This window comes from Synchiropus splendidus, chromosome 18 (assembly GCF_027744825.2).
Source record: "Synchiropus splendidus isolate RoL2022-P1 chromosome 18, RoL_Sspl_1.0, whole genome shotgun sequence".
NCBI classification, from domain to species: domain Eukaryota; kingdom Metazoa; phylum Chordata; class Actinopteri; order Syngnathiformes; family Callionymidae; genus Synchiropus; species Synchiropus splendidus.
The window spans coordinates 5,971,486-5,982,226 of record NC_071351.1 but is presented as its reverse complement, the minus strand read 5'-3'; the positions used below and the strand labels follow the sequence as shown (position 1 = coordinate 5,982,226).

At 50.9% G+C, this 10,741-nt stretch overlaps 2 protein-coding genes across 5 annotated transcripts; both read left to right on the top strand.

Moving 5' to 3' along the window:
* The first annotated feature begins 428 nt into the window (after positions 1-428).
* On the top strand, positions 429-4,825 carry tfcp2 (transcription factor CP2). Its single transcript, XM_053848955.1, has 16 exons — positions 429-705; positions 1,043-1,253; positions 1,414-1,565; positions 1,637-1,713; positions 1,790-1,895; positions 1,979-2,085; positions 2,155-2,307; positions 2,378-2,488; positions 2,558-2,646; positions 2,714-2,762; positions 2,836-2,929; positions 2,990-3,080; positions 3,153-3,253; positions 3,327-3,469; positions 3,536-3,587; positions 3,744-4,825. Exons 2-16 carry the CDS (start codon positions 1,132-1,134, stop codon positions 3,779-3,781), a joined length of 1,485 nt encoding a protein of 494 aa, XP_053704930.1. The 5' UTR covers positions 429-705; positions 1,043-1,131; the 3' UTR covers positions 3,782-4,825.
* A 321-nt stretch (positions 4,826-5,146) lies between these two features.
* Positions 5,147-10,741, top strand: csrnp2 (cysteine-serine-rich nuclear protein 2). Of its 4 annotated transcripts, none has more exons than XM_053848929.1 (7): positions 5,147-5,468; positions 6,223-6,346; positions 6,730-6,888; positions 6,958-7,226; positions 7,297-7,593; positions 7,663-8,634; positions 8,677-10,741. In XM_053848929.1, exons 3-7 carry the CDS (start codon positions 6,744-6,746, stop codon positions 9,181-9,183), a joined length of 2,190 nt encoding a protein of 729 aa, XP_053704904.1. In that variant the 5' UTR covers positions 5,147-5,468; positions 6,223-6,346; positions 6,730-6,743; the 3' UTR covers positions 9,184-10,741. The 4 variants fall into 4 exon arrangements, with proteins under 4 accessions (XP_053704904.1, XP_053704905.1, XP_053704903.1 ...); XM_053848930.1 differs by having other exon boundaries at positions 7,663-8,751; positions 8,869-10,739; XM_053848928.1 differs by having other exon boundaries at positions 7,663-8,751; positions 8,794-10,737.

Here is a 10,741-nt window from a genome sequence, read left to right as displayed (position 1 = left end):
TTTGAATATGTTTTCTTTTCTGAACCACTGAAATCTACAGCAAACTTGTCTTCTTCTTCTTTTCCTTTCGGCTTCTCCCTTCAGGGGTGGCCACAGCGGATGCTCTTCCTCCATCTCACCCTGTCCTCCGCTTCCTCTTCTCTCAAACCTACAAACATCCTGTCCTCCTTCCCCACCTCCATCACTCTCCTCTTTGGCCTTCCTCTCCACCTTCTGCCTGGCCGCTCCAACCTCAGCATCTTCCTACCAATCTACTGACTCTCTCTCCTCTACAGCAAACTTGCAATATGTTAAAAATCACAAGCATATAAATTCACGCAAATCAAGCGAAATAAAAAACAATAAACAAATACAAATGAATACACTCCTCAAATGAATTTACTTTTACATACCACCGCTAGGTCGCGGTAATGCGCAGCCGCTGCGTTGAACTTCAAATCACTCGAAGAAGAACTCAGACCGGAACTTACCGCAGCTTCTTCCAGGGGGAGCTAGATAAACAAAACATTTGTATGGTGATATTGCCGTTAATTCTGGATACGGTGCAGCCTTGGGATGTGTTGAAGTATTTAAAATGATATACTGGAAGTGTTGTTGGCTGTGAACCCCGACGAGGCGAAGACTCGTTTGCGTCCTGCTCGCTGTTTATCTACACACTTGTGAGCGACATGATGGCGTGAAACTGGCGGCGATTCTCCTCCCAAGGCAAGTTGTCAATCCATAATTCTATCCATCACCAAAATCTCTAACATGCCAGTGTTGATCGTGTCTTCCTGTAAGGAGGTATGGACTGACGATTATTACACCGTACTAACAGTGAGTTATGATTGTAGACTTACGGATCCTCCCGTTATGGAACCTAAATGTGTGGAGCCTTGAAGTTGTTTTTGATTTTTTCCATCATGTGTAATAAAAACTTGAGGAGGAATTGGCCAACTACTAAATTAGATGGACAAAATCAAAGGAAGGCAGATGTTGTCCCACGTTGGTGCTGTGAGAGTGGTTGCTGATGAACGAGTGAATGAATGACCTGCCCGCTCAGGTGGAATCTCCTTCGAGTGGATTTGAGGTTCGACTGCAAGCCGTGAAGTCCTCCCCACCTTGGTCGCCATCTCCATCACCATTATCACCATGGCGTGGGCTCTGAAACTGCCTCTCACTGATGAGGTCATCGAGTCTGGACTGGTCCAGGACTTTGATGCCAGCCTGTCAGGCATCGGCCAGGAGCTCGGTGCTGGTGCCTACAGCATGAGGTGAGGTTCTGGGTGGAGGAAGAGACATGATAAAGAGGCAACCTTGACCGGAATAGACAACAGAAAACCCCTTCACTTTAGCTCAGCTTTCTACACTTTCATGTAACGGCACGTTGCTTCATCAGACCTAACATCTAACCATGTCTGTGTGCCTGGTTAGCGATGTTCTGGCCCTGCCCATCTTCAAACAGGAAGAGTCCAACCTTCCTCCAGACTCGGACAACAAAATCCTCCCCTTCCAGTATGTTCTGTGTGCTGCTACCTCGCCTGCTGTTAAACTGCACGATGAAACACTCACCTACCTCAACCAAGGTCAGATCACCAGTCCACTTGACAGAGTGTTGAAACAGCAGCAGACGGCCTCTTTGTCTCTGTGGTTGCAGGACAGTCGTACGAAATCATCATGCTTGATAACAGGAAGATCGGGGAGCTCCCTGAGATTTCTGGTAAAATGGTCAAAGTACGTGGCACTCGCAGCTTTGGTGGCAGGCTCGTCGGGACGCGCAGAGTAAACATGTGACCCTCTCGCCATCCAGAGCATCATCCGCGTGGTGTTCCATGACCGCAGACTGCAGTACACAGAGCATCAGCAGCTGGAGGGTTGGCGCTGGAACCGACCTGGGGATCGTATCCTGGATCTGGGTGAGCTTTGCTGCTATAAACGTCCTCACTGTTACAAAGTCTTTTTCTGACTTTTTTTCTTTTTTTTTTTTACTTCTTTCCAGATATTCCGATGTCAGTGGGGATCATCGACCCACGGGCCAATCCCACCCAGCTGAACACCGTGGAGTTTCTCTGGGAGCCCTCCAAGAGAACCTCAGTTTTCATCCAGGTGCCAGGAGCCTCACTGGTGCTGCCATGGGTCCATTTATACCACGCGTGACCTGATCTTGTGTCCCAGGTCCACTGCATCAGCACAGAGTTCACCATGCGGAAGCACGGTGGGGAAAAGGGCGTTCCATTCCGGATCCAAATCGACACATTCAAGGAGAACGAGAGCGGAGAGTACGCGGAGCATCTGCACTCCGCCTCCTGCCAGGTCAAGGTTTTTAAGGTAGAACCTGTCAGAGTTCATTTGGAGACACTGGTGCAGATGGTAACCATGGCAATACCTGTGCTGGAAGCCCAAAGGTGCCGACAGGAAACAGAAGACAGACAGAGAGAAGATGGAGAAGAGAGCGCCGCAGGAGAAGGAGAAGTACCAGCCCTCATACGAAACCACCATCCTCACAGAGGTCAGTCCACTGGTGACGGCGTGGCAGCTCTTCAACACCTGTCAGTGACATGAGTTTCGGTTCTCCCAGTGCTCCCCCTGGCCAGAAGTCACGTATGTAAATAACTCGCCATCCCCAGGATTCAGCAGCACACCCAACAGCTTTCCTGTGGCAGAGGGGTAGGCTCCTTCAGAACCTCGGTCCATGTTTGAAGTGACTGAGGGTGTCCCTGTCTTGTCTGTCCAGAAACGGCTCTCCCAACCACCAGCCCGAGCCGGTCGTTCCTGTTGTCGATGTACGTTTCCTGCACGAGACGGTTCATGTCAGGATTCACTGCCTTTCTTTAAATACAAGCGCTTGTGTTCCAGAACCTCTTACCGACAGCAACACCACAGGACGCTCAGCAGTGGCTGCTGAGGAACAGATTCTCGCCCTTCTGTCGCCTCTTCACCAACTTCTCAGGTAAGGTGGTGTCCGTTCTCTCATATGGAGTTTGTATCTCACGCCATTTTTGTGTCTCAGGAGCAGATTTGTTAAAGTTGACCCGGGAAGATGTGATCCAGATCTGTGGTCCTGCCGACGGGATCAGACTCTTCAACGCACTGAAGGGACGGTGAGTGTCGCGTTTGCTCCTGAACCCGTAATCTGGCCACTCAGACTGCTTTCATTTGTGGTGTGTGTGCAGGGTTGTGCGGCCCCGACTCACCGTCTACGTGTGCCAGGAGTCTCAGCAGTCTCGGGAGAACAAGCACGAGAATGGAGACTCACCCAACAGCACCTTTTACGGTGCGTTGCCCTCACTTGTGCTTCACTTTGAGTCTCTCCGAGGCATGGAATGGTTTTGTTCCGCCCCCTACAGTTTATCACGCCATCTACCTGGAGGAGCTGACTGCAGGTGAGCTGACGGAGAAGCTCGCTCAGCTCTTCAACATCTCACCTCGACAGATCAACCAGATCTTCAAGCAGGGACCCACCGGGATCCACGTGCTGGTCAGCGACGAGGTAGATGCCAGCAACACGGCAACATGTCGAGCCTGATGATGTCATCGACTGTCCTTCTCTCTTCAGATGATTCAGAACTTCCAAGACGAAATTTGTTTCATTCTACACACCATGAAAGGTACAGTGCTGAAGTCATGTTCACCACAGCTGCTGATCATATGTTGTATTCTCTTCTATGAAGACTGCTGGTTAAAAACACCACTCAGGTTTAGGAGCTCGGAGCTTTACAAGTCACACTTCTCTGTGACAACAAAATGTTCTTTCTCTTCCTCAGATGAGACAAGCGATGGCTACCACATCATCCTGAAATGATCGTCCCCTCACTGCACTGGGATCCTCTGGGAGGAGCCTGCAGCTGAAGGCCAGCCTCCAAACCACCTACACCGCCGTCATGTGACCATCTCTCCTGATTCTTCATGCTCGCCCCCTGCACCTGTAGCTGACCGTTATAGTTCCACAGAAACGTGTTTGTCGTGGCACCAACAACCATAATCTCCACACCTTTGTCGATTCAAACTGTGCCCTTCATTGGCCAGCAGTCCAACCCACATTTCAACTTTGGTCTGTTCGAAACTCGTGTTGCAGTACTCCAGATCCGTCTCTGTCTCGAGACCAGACGGGGTGGACTCTGCACGCAAAAACTGTCATCGTTGGTAACAGAAGGATTCTGTTTTTTTCTTCTGTTTTGTTGTGTTTTTTCTTTGATAATTACCAGGAGCCTCAAACTGATCCACGAGAGAATTTGTGTTTCTGTCTAGTCAGGAGGAGCACCAACAAGGTGTCTGAAGACTAGAGTTTGTCAGACTGGATCTGCTTGTTTCAGCAGTCACCTCATTGGTTCACCAATGTGAGCCTGCACCCACTGCGGATCAGATGTGGAACAGTTGGAGTCTCCTTATATCTACTGTCTAGGTCTCGATGCTACCCAGTCTCGATAATGTCTTGATCTCGGTTGCTGTGCTCATGACTACAACACGATCAGAACCCCCCTAATTCTCATGGCAAATGCCTACACGATTCTAAAGTCTGACTTCCTGCTGGTCACTCAATGTTTCATTCATGTCTCCAGTTTTGCACCAGCGACTTGTCCATGTTCCCTGCTCGCTTTGTCGTCTTTCGTCTTAAAGAGATAATTTAAAAAGAAATTATGACTTGTAAATGATGTCATTTGTTTTAATTGATTCCTTTGTGTGGATGTTACCACTAACACGAACTGACGGTCAGTTTGAGTCTGTTACTGCTCACAACGTCGATCTGCCAATCGCTCCCTATCTCAATGGTCCCTCGAGTCTCTGTCGCCCCCTGGTGTGTCAGTAATTGACCTGCTCGAATAAAGGTGTTTTTTATTATTGTTAATTTTGTCTTCGTTTGGCCCCTTTGTTCCTTTGGAAAATTGGGAGAAATCCGATCGGCACCAACGGGATTCAAACTCGCGACTTTCATGCCAAAAGACCACTCCATCAGTGCCTCCATGAGCGCGGACATGATTTCATGTCTAGTTCATTTTTCTTCGAATGGAGGAGTCGAACGAAAGCGTCATGGAATTACATTTAAACTCGAGTTAAGATCACAGTCGTATTTTAAGTTTGCGACAGTCCTATCGTGGACAAAAAAACGTAGCGGAAATGAGGTCCTGCACGGCGTCACGGAAAAACTTCATCTCCCAGCATGCCTCGGCCACGTTTGTGACGTCACAATGACTCCCTGTGCGTCCGAAGGGAGGAATTTCTTCCTCCATTGTTACTGAAACAGGAGTCCGCGACCGAAAACACGCTAAATTCTCAGTCACCGATTAATGTCTGAGAGAAGCGGCAGAAGGTGTTCGAGTCCAGTGGACGGAACCAGGCGCGTCGCCCCACTGCCGCTGCAGCTGTGAAGAAATGACGGAATAGGGACGGGGATTTAAACTGACGCAGAATTCTGCGGCATTCTGTAAAATATCCACGACCCGGACCAAGAACCACTTCGGTGACGATAGAGGAACCTGCCGGATCTTCAGGTGAGTCGAACCAGAACAAAACCATAACGCATCCAACTAGAACCACTCCTTAACCCCGCTGGACTCGACCGGATCCGGACCAGACTCAGGAAAAAAATGCAGATTCGCATCAGATGCATCAAATACCTCAGCAGTCCACCTCACCCACTACAGACCAGGATTGCACCAGACTCAGACCATCAGAGATCCAGACTAGAAATGACGATCGAATCATGTCTGCACAGTGAAACAGACCTCAACCGATACTGTACAACACAAGAGCACACAACGAAGCAGACCCAAGTTAAGACGCGAGGGGCCACACAATCCAGAGCCCATTTGGGCCTTATCTAGACCTGGTCCAGACAAGACAAAAGACTCACCAGTGGTGCCATAGATATAGCTTTGGTCATCCATGATTCCTGCTGGACCATGCGGGAGACCAAGACCAGAACACTCTGATCTCAGCCCAGACCCTGATGGTCTAGTTCAGGGCTACTCACGAGCCCAAATCAGAGTCAGAATGGGTTGACTCTGGAACTAAATGTGCTCCATCTAGATCTGATCCTGGGTGAACCCCATCTGTGATGGAAATGACTTGACTGGTCCCCAGTCGGAACTGATCTTGATCCCATCTAGACCCCATCTGGACCGGCCGTTACATTAGACCTCACAGATCACTCCTCTCCCCCCTCAGCATCATTAGCTAAAACTGTGGCAGAACACGAGGCGACAAAATGGCTTCCTACATTGCTGAGTTGTCTGGTGTTCGCAGGTTTGATGCCCAGCGTGCCCTTCACCCAGTGCGGCGTTCATCAGTTGCCTTCATCTCCCGCTGACTTCATCCTGCTGCCTCTCGAGGGGGACGAGGAGCAGAGGGGGCGGGGCTGTGCAGCCGGGTAGGTCCACCAAACAACTCCAGTTTACACTAGCAAAACAGCACAAGTGCTGCCGTGTCATACCGATGCATACACACACTCATGACATGACAACTGCACCTGTCAACATGTATGACAGAATGGCTACATAACCAGACCCAAGTGACAAAGTAACAACAAAAATGTACTCCAGTGTAATGACTGTGTAACAGCAGCAGCAGCATCTCCGTATGTTTAGACTCAACAGTGGAGGTGTGCGGGGCGAGTCACACACCTCCACATCAGACAAACCACTGCTGTGGAGCCAAGATGGCCGCCTCAGATCTGTTTAAGAACAGCGTGGAATCATGACGGCATGGAATATTGTTGACACTCACAACGATCTGCTGCCTCCTCCTCTTCAGTCTCTGGTGTTTCCATGGAGACGACTTCGTCCATCAGCCTCAAACGACGACACGATGAGGTGGACGATGGCTCGCCGTTCTTGGACGACGACATCTCCAGCAGCGACAGCGGCGACAGCTGCGACAGCGTCAACCCACCGACCACCGCCACCCTCACGCGTAAGACTCGGGAGTGGAACTCGCAACCTCCTGCGACGCTTTCTGACCCCACCTTCTTTCGTCCTCCAGCGACCTCCATCCTGCGGCACCAGAAGCCGGTGGTCTCGGCGGGAGCCAAGCGCGTGCGCTTCGATGCGGTGACGGTGTTTTATTTCCCGCGGCGACAGGGCTTCACCAGCGTGCCCAGCCAGGGCGGCAGCTCGCTGGGGATGGCTCGCCACCACTCGTCCATTCGCCGCTACACACTGGGAGAGTTCGCCCGCGAGCAGGAGAGCAGCCGGCGCCTGACGCTGAGGCAGCACCTGCGGCAGGAGAAGCTGCGCGCACGCAAGATGAAGGTGAGTGAAGTTGGAGCAGTCTTCTCCAAGCTGGCCAGGCCACCTGATGGGCAGCACTCATCTCCCTCAGCTGACCCGGAACGGCACGGTGACGTGCGAGCAGGCCGAGCTTCTGACTGTGGACGACGTCTCGGACGAGGACCTGGATGTGGACAGCGTGGAGGTGGACGACTGCTTCTTTCTACAGCCGCTGCCCACCAAACGCCGGCGCGCCCTGCTGCGAGCGTCCGGGATTGCACGCATAGACGCTCGAGAGAAGACGGAGCTGCGCGCCATCCGACTGTCCAGGGAGGAGTGTGGCTGCGACTGTCGCCTGTACTGCGACCCGCGGCGCTGTGGCTGCAGTCAGGCGGGCATCAAGTGTCAGGTGTGCGGCGCACTGTGGCGTGCTCTGTGGGGGTGTGTCCACGCCTCTAACCCAGGTCTCTGCACGCAGGTGGACCGAATGTCCTTCCCATGTGGCTGCTCCCGAGACGGCTGTGGAAACGCTGCCGGGCGGATCGAGTTCAATCCTCTCCGGGTCAGAACTCACTACCTGCACACCATCATGAAGCTGGACCTGGAGAAGAGGAGACCGCTTGAGCCGGAGGACCACTACCCAGACCCGGACCCTGTCCCCTCCTCGGCCGCTTGTCCGGCGGTCCTGCAGCTTGAGGCAGCCCAGACGGTGGTGGAGGTCCAGCACCTGTTGGAGCACGAAAACGAGGTGGCGGTGATGCACCTGCAGAGTGTGGAGGAGCAGGAGCGGCGCGTGAGGGAGGGAGGGGAACCGCCGCACTGCCTGCTGCCCGCTGTGCTGGAGGGGGAGGAGACCCTCTTACAGGGGCCCTTCCCTCCAGGAGCCACTGTGCTGTGCATCACTGACAACCAGGAGGAGGCGCCATCTCACCTCCTTAAAGACTCGCTGATGTACTACCAACTCAGCCCAGTGGAGGGGGAACCCATGGAGGAGGGGGACGTGAGGAAGACTGCAGAAGAAGAGGAGGTGAAAGGGATCCAGCAGGATGAGGTGAGGGAGGCCCCGGGGCCAGATGAGTTGGAGGAGACTCCTGTGGTGACTGTAGAGACCCTAGAGGTGGAGGACACCACTGAGACCGCTGAGGTGGTGGAGGAGACTGAGAAGGCGCTAGAAGAAAACGGGGAGACTCCTGAGAGGGTGGAGGAGACCCAAGGGGTTAGAGGGGAGACTCCTGAGAGGGTGGAGGAGGCCATAGAGGTGAGAGAGGAGATGGTGGAGGAGACCCGAGAGGTTAGAGGAGAGACTCCTGAGATGGTGGAAGAGATCAGAGAGGTTAGAGGAGAGACTCCTGAGATGGTGGAAGAGACCCGAGAGGTTAGAGGAGAGACTCCTGAGACGGTGGAGGAGACCAGAGAGGTCAGAGGGGAGATGGTGGAGGAGACCCAAGAGGTTAGAGGACAGACTCCTGAGATGGTGGAAGAGACCCGAGAGATTAGAGGAGAGACTCCTGAGACGGTGGAGGAGACCAGAGAGGTCAGAGGGGAGATGGTGGAGGAGACCCAAGAGGTTAGAGGAGAGACTCCTGAGACGGTGGAGGAGACCCAAGAGGTTAGAGGAGAGACTCCTGAGACGGTGGAGGAGACCAGAGAGGTCAGAGGGGAGATGGAGGAGGAGACCCAAGAGGTTAGAGGAGAGACTCCTGAGACGGTGGAGGAGACCAGAGAGGTCAGAGGGGAGATGGAGGAGGACACCCAAGAGGTTAGAGGAGAGACTCCTGAGACGGTGGGCCAGACTGCAAAAGTAGGGCAGGAGACCCCAGAGGTGATGGGTGAAACCTCCGCTGCGGTCCTGGGAGCTGAAGAGGAGCTCGCAGTGGCTAGAAGCAAATCTGAAGTCCAACTTGAAGAAATTGCTGAGTCGGTGGCTCAGCACTGTGATGACATCATCAGTGTGGCTGTGCCTATGAGCCTGCAGGACCAGCGCCCCCTGGAGGCCTAATCATTTTGCACAAATCGGCGTTGTCCGAGAAAAAGCGGGCTCAGAGACGTGGTCGTAATGACGTCATGCGCCCCGAAAAAAGCTTCAAAGTTTACATGTCAGAGTGACAAAAAATGCACGCTTTTTTTCACAAACTCTAAAAAGCTGAGCATTATGAAACACTGATACTGAAATACTTTTTAAAAAGAAATATAGTCTAAAAAAGATATACTTTATTGTGCGCCATGATTTGATATGTGAAACGTATCAAGCTTTTAGTTCTCATGTTTCCATCGGCCTTGAGGCTTTTTTCGAGGCGCTGCAGAAGGTCAACTGAAGGTCACTCACCAAGACTTTTGGGCCTTGAGAGGAGAGCCTGAAGAACCTTTTCATTTCTGTGGATCATAAAAAAAAAAAGTAATGAGCCTTTAAAACGACTGACGTGAACATTGCTGACAAATAATCCTGGAAATACTTGTTACCTGTGTACTGTAACATCCATGCCGCTGCTGCTCACCGTGACGTCCAGCAGCAGACGCCTTGTGTTTAGCTGTGTGTATGTGTGTGTATGTGTGTCTGCGGTATTTGGGTCCAGAGGGTTTTATACTAGCAAGGACGATTTTCTAACAGGGATCATTTCGCCTTTTTCAAACGGAAACTCGCTGATCACGTCCCCGTCATGTGACCAAAGATAAACAGCTTTCAGACTTGTTTCTGGATTCAGACCGTAGCTGGCCATCCGCACTTCCAGCTGTCTGCTCTGGGTTATTTCTCCTGTTTTTTTTCACTGCTGTTTGTGTTTTTTACTTCAAACTAAACTTATTTTTTTATTTCTTTGTTTTCTCATTCACATTGTTCCTTTTTTAATTTTCAATCTACACGAATCATGAGATATTGGCAAGCAATTGTTAGCTCTGGTCCAGCATCTTCTATTTTCTCGCTTTTCTTTAATACTTGTTCATTTTAATGCCTTTCTACGCTTCTCTTGATCTTTCTTAATGTTGCCTTGACAGAGATTTTCATAATCTCATTCAAAGTTTTATCGGCCTTCCTGTCTGTCTTCTAATTCTCTGCTGCCTTTTATTGTGACTTCTATTTCTTCACTTCCATGTGTGCAGTTGACTTGAAGGGGTAAATGAGGGCATTGCACTCTCATCCAGAGTCGGATGCTGATTCCTAACACGACTGAATAGCTGAGGTTTGAAAATATCGGAATGATCCATCAAGGTGCTGAAGCTAGAGATTGTCTGCAGCTGCGTTTGTCATTAATATTTAATTTTCTACCTTTTAAATGTTGTTTTTTTTTTTTACATCGAAGCGAAACGTGACGTCCATCTTTGGCTTCGTCTCCAGACACTTTTGTTTCAAATGTTTCATGTATTTGCACCAAATCAGCTGGTTTGTGGTCACGTGATGCGCCTGTGAAGTGGTGAAGATGAAGGTGTGAGACGCTGCAGTGAAACTATGTTTGAGTGAGGACAACTTTACTGTTGCAGCCGAAGATACTTTTTTTATCCTAAATTAACAAAATAAAAGATGATAAAAAAAAAAGCTCTGAGGTCTTTTGTCATCCATTTTT